The sequence below is a fragment of the Pygocentrus nattereri genome, chromosome 22, assembly GCF_015220715.1.
Source record: "Pygocentrus nattereri isolate fPygNat1 chromosome 22, fPygNat1.pri, whole genome shotgun sequence".
Taxonomy (NCBI): Eukaryota; Metazoa; Chordata; class Actinopteri; order Characiformes; family Serrasalmidae; genus Pygocentrus; species Pygocentrus nattereri.
In genome coordinates, this window is record NC_051232.1 from 14,820,256 (window position 1) to 14,836,615 (window position 16,360).

The window sequence follows — 16,360 nt, forward strand, 5'->3', positions numbered from 1 at the left end:
GCCATTTTTCACTCATAACATCAAATTCAGCAAATAAACAGTCATTGTGCATTAAAATGTGCAGAAGTGTGTTTTCTGTCGAGGATAAGTTAACTTATTTTCACTTAGAGAATTATTGATAAGTGATATTAGATGATAAACTAATGAATGAACTTTGGTACTTCTGAATGTGTGCCACGTAGAAGAACCAGAGTGTTACCAAACTGGACCAGAGGTTTTTTCATCCAATGCAGCTTTTTATACAAATAATAAGATAGTGAATAAACCCTGACTGTTAGATCATTCACTTGATGATGTAAAGTGTGACTCTGTCAGATGTGAATGCAGTATCTTTTTCACTTGCAAGTACATGCACCATATAGAAGTAAATTCATAAATATGGATACACTTATATTATATCACGATCCACATTTAGAAAAAAAAGCACTCAGCTGGAAAAATTATAGTGAATGTTTGATAGCGTGACTGATCTTCTGTTTGTGATATCAGAGGGTCCATGTCTGATTCACTCTATGAACGGAGAGCTGTTGCGGACGTTGGAGGGTCCTGAGGGCTGCGTGAGGCCACGCCTCCTGCAGGCCTCCACTGAGGGTCACTGTGTTATATACTACGAACAGGGACACTTCTGCACCTACACCATCAACGGAAAACTACTGCAGCACAGAGAGCTGGAGGACAAGATCAGGGTAAACAGAAAAGTCTTATATATTCTGTCTTACTGTTTACACTCTTACTCTGTTCTCTCTATCTCTGTCTCTCTGTCTCTCCCTCTCTCTCCCTCTCTCTCTCGCTCTCTCTCCCTCTCTCTCTCGCTCTCTATCCACCTGCTCTGTCTGTGCACTTTCTCTTTACTCTCTCTTTGTATCTCTTTTCCTCTCTGTGTGCTCTTTCTCTCCATACTCTCTCTCTTTACTGTGCTTCTCTCTTTACTCTTGCTCTGCACTCTCTTTCCTCTCTCTCTGTACTCGCTCTCTGTACTCTTTTGCAGTACTCGGTCTTTTTACTCTTGTTTCTCTATATTTTCTACCCTTTTTATTCTTCCTCTGTTTCTGTCTCTGTACTGTCTACTCTTATTTCTACTCTCTCTATTCTCTCTACTTTCCTTACCCTTTCTCTCTTTATTCTCTCTCTTTACTCTCTCTCCCACTGTACTCACTCTCTGTTCTTGCTCTCTCTCTTTCTTTGTACACTCTCGCACTGTCTCTCTCACTCTTTGATGTGCAGTGTCAGACAGACAGAGGGATCCTCACTGTGATGTGTGTAAATGAGTGAGCTGGTTGAGAGCTGTGTGGGGCTACATTAGTCACCAGTGGGCAGCACTCTGAGAAATCCTGCAGTTCCCTCGTTCTTTATTTCTTTAGCAGGCCTGGGAAAATCCACACAGCTCACACCTGATTCCTATTTCCAGAGCGCTCATTGACCTGAGCTGCTCCCGGCCTGATTAGTTTCCTCTCTGTGTCCGACTATCGTTTGTGTTCATTTAGGCCAGCTGGGAAAACCCAATCATCTGCTCATGCTAACCGCTTCAGTTATCTGAGTGAGACTTTTACACAAATAATTACAAGTACATGAAATAAGAGCAAAGCATAGTTACTATGTGTACCTGAAACCATTATGTATCCACTGGTGAACCTAGTTAATAAAACTAGGCCTTCAATTTTGGGCTTCAATGTCAAACCAAAATAAAAAAAATCCACCTTAAATCCGTATAGAATTGTTGTAGTTTCTTAGCGCTAAGCTAACTGCAGTTTGCACAGGCACTTTCTGATGAGCTTCTTTATTTGAATTTTCCATTCTGCCTTAAATGATGCAGCAGTTACATTATACCACATTTAAACACTGGGATGTAACTGCTGCAGTGTTTAAGGTGGAATGGAGAATTAAAAGAAGGTCTGGATTAAACAAGATATTTGAAGCTTCTAAAAGATGTTTTACTTGAAGCTTTTGACAGACATATTAGCATATGTTTTACTATGGAGCAGTTTCACAGTCACTCCTTTAGTAGTGAGCTCTGGTACAGAGCTGGAGCTCTGTTTTTTCCCTCCTGAAATTGGTCTCACTTATTAGAAATTAAAATGTGAAAATTAACCAATAATTTCACACTCATGCTTTTAGTTGATCTGTCAAGTGTAAAGTGTTAAGACATCTCTTCAGCTCTTGAAGTTATAGCCAGTAGGAGAGCTTGACATTCTAGTAATTTACCCAAAACTTATTCCATGCTTTACAAAAAAACAAGAGTAGTGCTGTAATACTTGCAAAATTTAAATAAAAGGATAATTCTATTGAATAAAAAAGAGACAAACATTAAGCATTCAATGAAATTGAATGTATTAATAATTCTGTTAATTCACAAAGACTTTAAGTTGTAAATTTTTGAGTATACATTTTCACAAAATTCACATCTTATTATCATTATCATTATCATTTGATTCCTAGAGACTGTAAATGTAGTGTGAAGTTAAATAAATCAGTAATAATTCATAGTAAAACTGTGCCCCATATTCTTGCAGGTGTGTTCATTAATAATTATAAAAACTACATCAATTTGGGTGTCGGGTTTACATGCTATGTTTTTGAATATGAATACTTTATATTTAAAAAGGGTGAACATTTTTGACTTTTTAGCCTCTATTTGTTAATGACTAAAACTGCACAGAATATGGAACATTGCTTGAGGTATTAGTGACTTACTAAATATTGAAGCAACAAACTCAGTAAACTAAACTTGACCACTATTTCTAACCCTAACTTCTAAGAATCACTTATAAGATGTAAATTTATGAAATAACCCAGTGTAACAAAGGTAACAATGTGTTTGTTGTGCAGGATTATATAAGAATCCAGTTATTCATGATAGACATAGCAGACCTCCAATTATGTACTGTTACTCATGATGAGTAAAGCTTAAGGCATAATGAAAAATTTAAGAGTCTATTTTCAATTTTACTGAACAGAAAGAAAACAAGACTTTAATGATTTCCTGATAATATTGTTCCTTAAAATAAAGATTCAAGATTCAAGAGTTTTATTGTCATATGTACAGCAGAAAAGGCAGCTACAACGTACAATGAAATTCTTACTTTGCTGTTCACCAAATGTAATCTTAAAAGAATAGAAAACAAATACAAAATACAAGAATAACACTAAAAACAATAGTAAAAAAGTACAGTATGTGCAAAGTTGAAAAAAAATTAAAGTTACGCGTGTGTATGTGCAAGTATGTAGAGCAGCTGCTCATAAATTGCATGTTGCAAGTAACAGATGTAAACAGTAAACAAAAGTGTTCTGTGCAAGTAATAGATGTAAAACAGTAGCGTTCTGACAGCAGCAGTACAGTCTATGTAAGGTGCAGTTGTTGAGTGCAATGTCGACCAGATGGTCATAATGGGAGGCGGGAAGAGGTAGTAAGTGAGGTGTTCACCAGCCTGATGGCCTGTGAATAAAAACTGTTGGTCAATCTTGTGGTCCTGGACTTTACACTCCTGTAGCGTCTGCCTGAAGGTAGGAGTGTGAAGAGTAGGTGCTGGGGTGTGTGCTGTCCCTGATGATGTTGTGGGCCCTCCTGATGACCCTGGAGTGATAAATGTCCTGTAGTGAGGAGAAGTTCCTGAGATGTACTGTGCAGTTTTGATACCGTAATGCAGAACATAGCATAACTGTGGCAAAACTCCAGTAGATCCACTGCACAATGCCAGCAGAACCTAAATACTAGCTACTGATCTTGCTAAATAGTGGAATAATCAAATGTGTTGCATGTGACTTTTTAAAAGTATTTTAATTGTTCTTTGTAACTAGCAAGTTGCACAGGAATTATGCAACCTGCAGCTATTTGTTTCACCTGGATAACTAAGACTGGCTTTATGTATAGATTGTAAAGTATTGTACTGCACTTATGTATTGTATTGCACTATTCTGTGTTCAATGCTGTTTCTTTTTATCTGGGTATCAACACTGACTTTTTGTTTCTAGCAGTATCTGAGCTCAGGACTAACTTTCTCTCTAACATATTGATAACTAGCAAAGATAATTTTTCTAGATAGACAAAGCACTTCTTGTAAGTTGCTCTGCATAAAAGCATCTGCCAAATACTGTAAATGTAAAATATAGTGTAAATGTACATGTTAAGACTTTAATTAATGTAATATAGCTTGGATAACTTGTTTTAATCCTGACAGCTTTGCTAAACAGTTTTTGGCTGTGTGCTCTTCTACTGGCATTAATACAACATTTCTTCCTCTCAGTTGTATTGCAAATTTAATTTTAATTATATTTAATTAAATTAATTTTTTAAGCAATAATGTTTGTAGTAGATTGGTTCCTAGACTGTCTGCACACAATTGATTGCAATAATGCCTCTATAAATACAGTTATTAGCATCACTAAAGAGAACTTAAAACAGACTGACCATGTATAGCTGTTATCAAGAGTTGTGGCAACCATGTTGGATTATATTGGTGTTTATGCACACAGCAGAACCTTAGCAGAATGGCAGCTAAATTCCAGCAGAACCTCTGCAGAATGCCAGCAGAGCTTCAGCAGAATGCAGGCAGAACCCTAGTAGGAATGAATAGGAAGTGAACTTTAGCTTTGTGCCTTACCATGTGGAGCTGTTCGTTAATCTCTAATGGACTTGATTATGAGATGGTATGTGACACACTGTTACCTATAAACATGGACTAAACTGAAATGTGGTTTAGATTGAAAGTTTGGAATCAGCACTTTTCACACAGTTTCTCTGTTTAAGTCATAAATAATTGAACTGTGTGCAAGAGAAGACGTTTGAAGATGTTAACTGTGTGGGGGGAGCTATAAGGGGGTTAAATGAAATCTGGAAGAGCAGAAGTTGGGCTCTTTAGCAGTGGATAATTCTGAGACAGAACAAATAGAAGAAGAGGAGGAGGATTAATTGGTGTGTCATCCTCCGTATATCTGAGTGAAATTATGAGTTGTGGATCTTCTCTCAGTGTAACCCATTTCTCTGCATGGAGCTTCTCTCGGTGTAATCCAGCTCTCAGTGTGGAGGTCCTCTTACTGTATATCAGTACTCAGTTACCATCAAGTTACTCCTGCAAGTAATATGATGCGTCTCAGCATCCAGAACTGATATAGTTCTTCACTAAAAGGGACATTCTGACTTATACTTTAAATTAAATTCACTACATCTGTCCTGCTGTCCTCCTACAGTGGTGCTGCAGTGTCTCTATACAGTGTCTCTATATAGTCCACCGCATATTTACAATTAAAAAAATAACAGGTAGATTAGCTTCACACTCCAGACACTGTGGCTGGTTATCCAACATAAGCTCTATAAAACCAGCCCAGACTGATGATTACAATGTTAAAAGCAGAAAGTGCATACAAGAGGAACAATTCAAATGCAAACCTGACATGTAATGAATGCTGCACCCTGAGAATCCATGACTGTAATTTAGCTATAACTAATTTGGACTGATAGTTAAATCTGCCTTTGTGGATTCATTCAGGACACAGCTGGAGATGCAGCACATCATAATTAAGAAATGATTGGAATTATTAAACATATGCACTGAGAACACAAATGTAACCATTCAGCACTCCGCTCATAGCTTTAATCACATTCAGAAAGAATGATAATGCTATCAAAATAAGAGTCTCAGTACCTGATTCAATTGAACAATAAAATATTTCTTAAACATCTAGTCAAGATTGTCAACATTGTAGTCAAGAGCATTAGAGGCAAGCCCAAGTCAATATCAAGACTGGGATACAACGAGTCAAGGCCCATACCTGGATATATTGAGTCAGAATCAAGACAGAGACTTTGTAGCAATCGACTCAAGTAGAATCAAGGCTGAGTCTGAGTCCAGAAGGAGACTTCTTGGTGGTGACACTGAGACGTTGTAGTAGTCAAGTCTGATTTAAGACTAAAACCTGGGGAACTTAAATTTGTCTGCAGTTTGTTGTATGTTCGTTACCATACATCATACACAAAGTATATTATTGAATAATAAGACCTTTATTAATATACTTTGTTAAATATAACATTAAATAATATATATCCTAAAACTATAATTTATTATTATTGTTTTTTTGTCTTTATTATATAATAGGTACTTTGCATTGTAGCTTTCTATGTAATACAGATACTATACAATGCTTTATACCATTTTACATATTAAGTAGAGTGTGGATTAGCTCTTAGAACAGTTCCAGTCTCTCCCAGAATAAGTAATGGAGAGTTCTGGGTTTGTGCTGCAGTGTCTCCATAGTGAATAAAAAACTAGTAGTTTATTATCTGCATGTTCCAGGACAGTTCTAAAACTGTAACGGCAGAGGAAGAGTAGATAAATCTGGCCCTCTGTCAGCCTGGCGCTGCTGGAATCCGGCGCTATAGAAGAGAACAGAGTGTAGCTCAGATTTGATTCTGATTGGCTGAGGCAGCTTAGGCCCCTCTGGCCAAACATATGCTCCACTGGTCTGCAAGGCTTTGGAAGGCCCCTCTAAAGACCAGGCCAAGACATGACCCACAGCCAGAAAGTGCTTATTGATCACTGGCTCCATTGAAATGACTCTAATCACTATTCCCTACATTGGAACATAGGCAACAAATTTTGAAAACTAATGTTCCACAACTCTGCTCGTCACTCCGAGACAGTAGTCAAATTACATTGCATATGGAACATGGCATTGTGGGTATTCCATGTTTGCTAAAAATGCACTGGCTTTTTTCCAAAAGCATGCCCTACTCACAATTTAGTTAACTATGTAGTTTTGTACAAAACGTCATATGGTGAATACAACATTGTTTGTGGCACAGCCCAAAGTAGTACACCATTTAGTGGATAGGAAGTAGTTTTGGACACAGCCCAAAATATAGTGCACACTACAGTAAAAAGGGAATAGGAACAGTTAAGGAACAGAATAGAATAATTAAAATGAACAGGTTGGAGTTTTGGAAACAGAAACCAAACCAAAAAACTGCATCATATAACAAATTGCTTTAGACACATCCAAAAATAATCCTGGCCCTAGTGAATAGGAGTGCCAAATACTGCATTATATATTGAACAAAGCATACTATTGGCATACATGACTGCATTATTACATAGTGAATAGGGTAAGCATAAGACACTATATAGTGCACTAGATAGTGAATAGGGTAGTTTGGGCCACAGCTTCAAATAGTAAATAGGGTGTAGTTTCAACACTGTCCAAAATAGAGCACTAAAAGTAAACAATGCGTAGTTTTAAACCCAGCCTAAAATAGAGCACCATGCAGTGGATAGAGTATAGTTTTGAGTCAAAACTGTCCTAAACTGTAATCTATCTACTAAATAGTTCACTCTTTTGAGCTGTGCCCAAAACTACGCCCTAGTCACTGTATGGTGCAGTATACGGTATACATTATACAGTATACAGTATAAAACTACTTTTAGCCCAATATAGTGCACTCTGTAGCAAACAGGGCCTAGTTTTGGACACCAGCACCACAGTCTACATGGTGTATCGGAGGGATTTATAATCAGGCAGTAAAAAAGGTAACGTCTGGATTTCATTTAGCAATGTAGCGAGTTGTATGTCCAGCATTATGTGCAAGACACAGTTGTGGACGTATAGCTGCAGCAGTATATCTGATGTTCAGGCCTGGCTTGATTTATATACACATGCACAGTGGAAGTTTGCTTGCATAGCTGTACTTCTACATTGCTCAAAAAAAAAAGGGAACACTCAAATAACACATCCTAGATTTGAATGAATGAAATATTCTCATTGAATACTTTGTTCTGTACAAAGTTGAATGTGCTGACAACAAAATCACACAAAAATCATTAATGGAAATCAAATTTATTAACCAATGGAGGCCTGGATTTGGAGTCACACACAAAATTAAAGTGGAAAAACACACTACAGGCTGATCCAACTTTGATGTAAAGTCCTTAAAACAAGTAAAAATATGTATTTTTTAAATTTACCAAAAATCATTCCACCTTCTGTGAACACCTATAATGCCCTGAGGGTTCGTCACTGCTGATCTAACCCCATACAAATTATGTGTTGAAAACAGATTACAGTGTATTCACTTTTAGAAATACACTGACAGTAAGTTGCAGTATATTGCATTTCCATATGTGCAGAATATTTGAAATAGAGATGGATCAGTGAAGGCACACAGCCAAATTAGAGCCAAATTAGTTGCAGACGGCATGCTGACACTGCTGCCAGGTAGCATGACTGCATCTTTTTCAGCAAAAGATCAGCAGAGAACAAGCAGGTCACCATTACATGTTCTGAAACACATCAGCAGTAAACGGGTCACACTAACGGCTGTGGCATTCATTTGAATTTCCTGAAATTTTCAATTTTATGTTATACTTACCATTCAGGTTAACTACAGAAGGTACGTTATATTTTTGTTTTTTAACCCCTTAAGCTGTCATAACTACAGAGCATTCACATCCTTTTCATAGTAGTTACTGAATAATACATAGACTATATAATTCATAGTAGCTACTGAGTATTTCATGATAGATATTTAATAATTCTTATTTGCTTATTCTTCCTGCATAATTCATTGTAGATACCAAATTATTTATTGTATTTACTGAATAATTCATAGTAGTCTGTATAATTTATAGCTCTGTTTCCATAAACAAGTTGAGTTGCTATGCAAAATGTAAATAAAAACAGAATACAGAATGGGCAAATTATTTAAACCTTATACTTAATTTAAAACAATACAAAGACTGCATATCAAATGTTGAAACTGTGAAACTTTATTATTTTTTTTTAAATATACCCATTTTGAATTTGATGCCAGCAAAAATGCTTCAAAATAGTTGAGACAGGGTTACTGATACATGCCTACTAGAACGTCTCACAACTACTTAGGTTAATTAGCACACAGGTCAGTAACATGATTGGGTATAAAGAGTAAAGTGTCCTGTGGTCCAACAAATTTAAATTTTAAATAATTTTTGGAAATCATGTACTCAGTGTCCTCCAGGCTAAAGAGGAGAGGGACCATCCAGCTTACTTTATGATCCGGTCTAGGGTCAAGGCGAAACAAAAAATGAGAGTAAGCTCTTTCCCCAGACTTGCTGTCAGGCCATACACCCAGACACCATTTAAACCAGAAAACTGCAGAAAAGGTTTATTTTCTCAATCGCAAGTTGGGATGTCGGCATCAAGGACAAGTCTACGCAAGATTAATAAACAAAATAACTAATGATTACAGATTTAACTAACCTAAACTAAAAAAAAAAAATACAGTTGGCTACCTTAATCCTACATTTCAAATGCCGTCCCCTGCTTTCACCAGCTTCACAAAGTCTAAGAAATTTATCACATATTTAACACTGAAAGCAAACTGGATTGAAGAGTGCTGGGCTGGTCTAGACTGGACAGGTGTTGTTCCAGGTCACATCAGAGGGTCCTAAACATCTTCCAAGTTAGTGGCTCAGCAACATCTTATAGATAGTTATTATTTATTTATTTATAGTAATAATATTAGTTACTGATAAATTACTAGTAGAAACTGAATAATTTATAGTATATACTTAATCATTCCTGTTATATATTGAATAATCACATCAGTTTCTGATTAATTCATGAAGTTGATGTCATGGTATTTACTAAATAAATCAAACTATTAAGAAAAAAAAAGAGCTTCAACGAATCATGCTCAGTGTGCACATTATGTATCGAGCAGTGGAGAATAAAAAGTAGAATAGTGTATAACATTTAAAACTATTTCATTCAAAACATACAAAATACACTGTCAGTACTTTCTCCAGCATACAGGTACAGAAAACAGAAGAGTGAAGCAGCTGCAGATTATTATTTCAGTCTGCATCACCTCTCAGAGAGATTCTGAAGGAACGTTTCCATCAGCTCAGCATCTGTAACAGCATAGAGTAAATAAACAACTGAGAAATGTTATCATAACAGACATCATGATGTTTGATGTTATGACAGCTAACTAGAGTACACTTACCAAAAATTATCATGACATAATGACATAAGCTGTCATAGCATTAAACAATTTTTGTTTGATGAATGTTTTGTAGATCAATTGGAGGTTAAATGACCCATTTTCATATTTTAAGGTTCGTATTTCTGCTCCCACACACATGGATGTACGCACCAGTAACCCACTGCAGATCTTATGTCTTGTTCAGCTGTTTGCATCTGTTCTGCAGCTCCTCTTTCTCTCTGATCAGGTTAAAGTAGTTGGTTTGTAGCTGCTGTCTGCTGACCAACTGCACTGCGATGGCCAGCAGCAGCAGAATACATAGCAGACCCAGACACATCGTTGACACTCTGCAGTGGCTGCACCGCTGCTGACAGAGAAAACCTCTCCACTCTGAAGACAATTAGGGGATGAAGTGGTTAGTGTAGTCACAGAATAAACATTCATCTCTTAGTAACTGAGCGAAAGACATAGATATATCAAGGCAGTGCAATGTGAAAATATTGTTACACTTGCTAAAAGAAATTAATCTTGTGTTATAAGTATATAAAAGATCACAGTAACACTCATGTATGTGGCACAGGTTATAATGTTTATGTTGTTTTATTGTTGTCCATTGGCTAATATGACCACTAGAGAACAAATGATGTTTGTCCAGATGTTTGTAAGCAGAAGGTCTCTCAATGTAGAAAATGCCAAAAAAGTTGTTCAGCTTGGAGCTGTAATGTCAAATGTAAAGCCAGCCTTTTGAATGCGTTTGGGATTTGAAAGTTAAGGCATTTCCTGCTGTTGCTACTGCCTGTATGCTATACTTACCCTGCTTTTAGATGTTCTCCACTGAATGATAACTAGATAGATAGCTACACTGTACTAGTTCAGTAACTGTCAAGAGCAGCATTTTGCTGTTGCTACCTATCAAGTTATAGCTAAATATGTAGATACATGGTAAATGACTGACTGTTAAATGAGTGATAATGGTATTACATAAATTGATAGCCGAGATAGCTTACTAGCACTATCTAGATAGTTACAGAGCATGTTCTCTACAGTCTACATTTACACATAGCATTTTTTGTCCAAAATTGTTGAAATGAAACATAAAATATAAAATGTGCTGTTCATTTTACACAAGCCCTATTTCATGTTTTATTGTTTTTCCAAATATGTTAAATTCAGTGAATAAACAATAATTGTGCACTAAATTGTCCAGAAGGGTGTTCTCTGTTTCCAATTTCCATCAACAAAACATGGAATTTGACCATGGGTGCACAAACCTCTGCATCGACTGTACTTCATATTATTTGTAAGTTGCTTTGGATAAAAGCGTCTGCTAAATGTAATGTAATGTAATAATAACTACACAAAGAAAGCAAAAAGGATGATGGGTATTAAAGCGATAGTATTAATATATGAAACATTTTGTATAAAAACTGGCCAACTCTCCAGCTTTTAGAAACGTTCTACTGCTGTGTTTACCTAAGCCAAAATACTTTAATCCAGTCCATGTTTATAGATAACAGTGTCAGAAACCAGATAATCAGCTCTATAAGAGGTTACTGAACAGCTTTCCACCACTATGTTACATTAGCCTCATAGCTCCTTCAGACACCAAACATATCAGTTTAAATAAATGACATTAACTTTTGTTACATACTGTTGATTTTGGGTCCTGGGCTGCTGGTTCTCTCTGGATCAGGAAGATTGGTAAATAAACCTTCATCGTACTGTCTGTACTCCTGCTCCAATTTCAGAACATTTGCATATACTCGGTCTGTGGGGTCCATCCTGCTCTCCTCTGTAAAGCTTTTACAAATATTGCAGCTTTTAGGCTGACTGATCCAATGTAGGACAAGCTGCTCAACCTCTTTTACTGAGGAAGTGGCAAAGTAGGCCTCAGAGAACTGTGAATACTTTGAATAATGCAAAAAGTATCTTTAAGAATTCCATTTTTGCCATTTATTTACAGTTTGCTGTATGTTTGGAAGACAGTGACTCAAGATCTAATGTCTTCTATACACCGATATAGAATTTCTTGGTCAATAACGACACCAGTAATTAGCACCTTGTTGTGACAGCTGCTTTTCTTGTGGACATTTTTACTTTTTTTGCATTTATACAGGTTAAAATGCTAGGTGCTAGGTATCTGTCTTTTCTCTAAAGTTGGTAGTTGCCATTGACCCCATTTTCTGCACAAGCTGTTAGCAGCCACAGTTAGCTGTCTCATGCTCTATAAATATAGGTTAGCTGCTAATGCTAGCTGCCTCATATATGTCTGTTGGTGCTAGCCATTAATGTCTCATGTCTTATGTATTTTATCTTTTAGCCTTCTCTCTAGTGCACTCTAGCATGACCTATTAGTCACATATTTGTCTAGTGTCTGTAAATCTCATGAAAGTACTTGATTTGACTCAGTAGAGAGTGGAGTGGAGAGATGAACAGAATAAAGTGTAGGTGTCATGACTGCAATTCTGGTTTTGGGGTTTTTCTAAGCTATTTGTTAACACAACCTTTAGGAGACCGGGTTACACGCAGGGGAATTTTAGACTCAGCCTTTATTTAGATTATTGATGCCTAATATAGGGCAATATGATGGAACCTGAAAATTCAAGTATAATTATTATCATTATTATTATAATTATTATTATTATTAACCGTTAATACTATGCTAATTACTATTACCCATCCACTTAGTGCTGGAACCTTTTTTTAACTATTAATATTATTATTAAAGTTCATTCTGTTTTGTATTGAGTTGTATCTGTATGTGTGATCTGTGTTGGGTAGACGATGCTGCTCAGTAAGGATGGTCAGTATCTCCTGTGTGGAGGAGATGGTGGAGTTCTGTCTGTCTGGCAGGTTCATGATCTCAAACAGCTCTTCTCATATCCTGGCTGTGACGCAGCTATCCGTTCCATGGCCATCTCGAACGACCAAAGGTAACGCACTGAGATGTGATTTAAACTAGTTTTTATAGACCATTCTTCTGAATTAGTTCAAACTGCTGCCCCACAGTAAAAATTTAGAAATGCAATTAAGTATTTGGACCTTTGATACTTAAAAAAATTATTTAAACCCAAGGAAATAATCGAGATAATAAAGAGGTGTTTATACACAAAGTCCTCATTTATAGGGTACTAGGGAGGTCGCCGTTTCAAAATGCATTCCTAAATTTGTCACTACCGAAACATTTGGTAAAGTTTTAGGCCACGCTGCCACGGCACTATCGAATACTGTACACCATAGTGCCAAATGCATATTGAACAAAATAGCCTACAGTCAAAATAGTCTAAAGTCATTGGCTGCATGGGTCAGCACAGTCCCGTTTACAGTAAACGGCAGAGATATGCTCAAAGCCTCTTTTTTCCTTGATGCTGCTCAACTGTCAGAGTTATACCCGTTAGCTATCAGATCCTTTGATGTAAAACAGATCTATGATATGAAGATGTTAAAGGTGTTTTAATGTCAGTGGTTTTCTGTTTCTCTGTAAACTAGAGGAGCTCACTGTGTGAGAGGATTGTGTGAAATTAAGTGTTAGAAATAATTCACGTAAAATTAGTTTTATTTTACTTTAAATATGGTTTAAAATACAACACTGGCCTTTAAAACTTTAAAACGATTGTCAAAGTGACCATTTAACATGTATTTCTCTCTCTTTCTCTCTCTTTGTAGATGTATAATAACTGGAATGGCTTCTGGCAGCATTGTTCTCTTCTATAATGACTTTAACAGATGGCATCATGAGTACCAAACCAGATACTGATCCTTTACCTGCAGTTACCACGGTGAACACAGCGACACATCACTCAGAGTGGGTTGCTAGGCAACGCTGCCACGGCACTATCGAATACTGTACACTGAATGTATGCTGAATATTTAAATGAGCATAGCTATTTTTAAAAAGGGCATTGCTATATTTTGTAGATCTTATGAAAATTTCATATCTTAGGGAGGGGTTATGTACCTAATGTTTTTTTTTTTTGTTTTTTTTTGGGGAGGTGACAAAAATCTATTTTTAGCTGTAAAATCTATTTTCACCTCAGCCCTCATGCTAAAGCAGGGTCAGAGAGGTTAATAGTTTGAAGGTATATATTTACATTAATTACAATCTATTGTATTGTGCAACAGAACACATTTGTGTACTGCTGGGTGAGTGGGTTTTTTTTTTCTTAATTTCATAATGCTGTGACCATTTTCAGGGGGTTGATGTATATGCATGATCTGCAAGTTTTGCCTTTAGATCTCCCAAAAACTTGAGAAAATAAAATAATGAGCAAAACTCAAGCATTTAAATACAAACTGCTACATATAACCTCCTTTGTTATAGCTGCCTAATCACACGCACTATACATTAGCATCTGCATTTTCATAACAGGCTTTTCATTACAAACAGTGTGTGTAAATGTATAAATAGTAACTGCTCTCTCCAAGCTCCGATCACAAATGTGTTCCTTCATGTCAACTGTTCTACAGAAAGCTGTTAAAATCCTGTTAAAAATTGCACTTCACCAATGAGAAACTGTAGAACATGAAGGTTTTAGGTGACAAAATCTTTATTTAGAGCGAGTTATTCATTCAACCTAAAGAGAACCCGAATTGTTAGGATTTGTATAATCAAGCAAACGTCAGCATGGTGGGTAATCTGGTGTTTTCTTCATCCTGCCTAGTTTCAAGCTACAGTAGCTCACGGTGTAGACCATGTCATAACAGCTAAGTAGCAACCTTAGCTAATTCCTTCAGAATAAATTCAGCCATACCATAGTGGTTCTTCATGCTGACAGAGCAGGTAAAGCAGCTTACATTCCTCTTCTGCCCACATGTTTAATTGTTGTTGCTGTGGGAATAACAATAGATCTCACTGATTTTTTCTTGAGCACTGATCAACCACCACAGTATCGTAAGAAGGCACGATGAGAGAGGCTGTATGTCTGCAGTGCTGAACACTGTTGTTTGTGTTCATGTGCCTGGGTTAAAGAGTGTTTTTGGCCTTACAGTAAGCCATGCAACAGTATAGTAGCTAGCAAGCAATGTAAATCCCCTAGAGTAATGCTGCAGTAGCTAGCAGTGCAGTCTACAATGTTAACTTGGCTAGCCACCAACTTTCTGTTTGGAATATTAATGTTTTTCTCTAAAAACATTGATTACATGCCAATTCAACAGTGCTACAGCTTCTCATTAGGTTGAATGGGATTTTTACCGTTTTGTTGAGCTTCAGAACAGTAGCTACAAGAGTATGTTTGTGGGAGGAGCCTGGTTGGTCAGTTATCTGTAGAATATTAATTATCCTTCCATGTCTGTGTCTGTGTTTTGAATAAAGGGCTGAAATCTGTATGAAGGTTAATAATCAGTAATGTTGGTTTAGGTGTTGTTCTAGTAAGAATAAGAGCACTGTGAGGGTTAGAGTGCTTTTGGAGGATGTGGGCTGACTCATTTCCAAGACATTCATTAGTATCATTTGTTCTTTTTATCTTTTTTTGTTATTGTCTTTGAACTCCAAATCAACCAGCTGTCCAGGCCTGTTTTTGCTGTATCTATATAGTTACGCAGCTTAAACATCAAGTGATGTGGTTCTCGTCCGTCCAGAAATGAGAATATCTGCTTCTGACTAATAATTTACAGCCGAATTTACAAATATTGACTGAAGAATTTATATTCTTATATAAAAATACATGTTTTGCAAAAAGGCTTATAGACAAAAGGCAGCACCTGCCCCTTTTATTATCGGAGTTTAGAGTCAGTGCTTTTCGTAGTTTAAGGAAACGTGAGGAAACTACTGTCTGTGGTAACCAACTGCACACTACAGATACAGCAGATAGAGAGCAAGATGAAAAAGAGTGAAGTGTTTGTGTTCTCCCTGATATTTGATTTTCTAATCTGTTGAGTTTGAATGTAATTTTCAGGACTGATTTTGACAGTTTAATGTCAATTTGCACGCAACTGTTTTTGCTGCCCTCTCGTGGAAAATTGTTGAATTTTGAAAGGGGAAACCGGTGAACTGTAATGAAACACTGCCTGCAGATGACATATGAGAATAATTCCACTGTGGAGTGAGTCTGGTCTGGTCTGGAAATGACTACTGTTTCTTCTTCATTTGTTTGTTTATCATTTCTTTACCTTTTTTTTTTTTGGACTTCATGGCAATCAAGAGTGGAATGTGTGTGATGAATTATAATAAAATGGAGTTTTATACCTGGAGGTTATTTTAAATTGCATGTTTACATTTACAGCATACACGTAAATGGGATGGGTCCTACTGTTGTATAGATTTGAATAAGCAAATGTCACACTTGAAAAAAAAATTAAAATCACATAACAAATACATAATTCCATTGTTGCCCACCAGATGTCAGTGTATTAGACTATTGCCATGAAGCTTCAAAAGACGCAATCAATGAACAACAGTCCTGAAAAATA

The 16,360-nt window shown here is 36.6% G+C and overlaps 1 protein-coding gene across 2 annotated transcripts in view; it reads left to right on the plus strand.

Moving 5' to 3' along the window:
* Positions 1-16,141, plus strand: part of lrba (LPS responsive beige-like anchor protein) — a 350,478-nt gene extending 334,337 nt beyond the window's left edge. For both annotated transcript variants that reach the window (XM_037532971.1, XM_037532972.1), the window contains 3 exons: positions 490-686; positions 12,734-12,885; positions 13,619-16,141. In XM_037532971.1, coding sequence (XP_037388868.1) covers positions 490-686; positions 12,734-12,885; positions 13,619-13,709 — 440 coding nt within the window. In that variant the 3' untranslated portion in view covers positions 13,710-16,141. The remainder of the gene's footprint in view (positions 1-489; positions 687-12,733; positions 12,886-13,618) is intronic.
* The last annotated feature ends 219 nt before the right edge of the window (positions 16,142-16,360 follow it).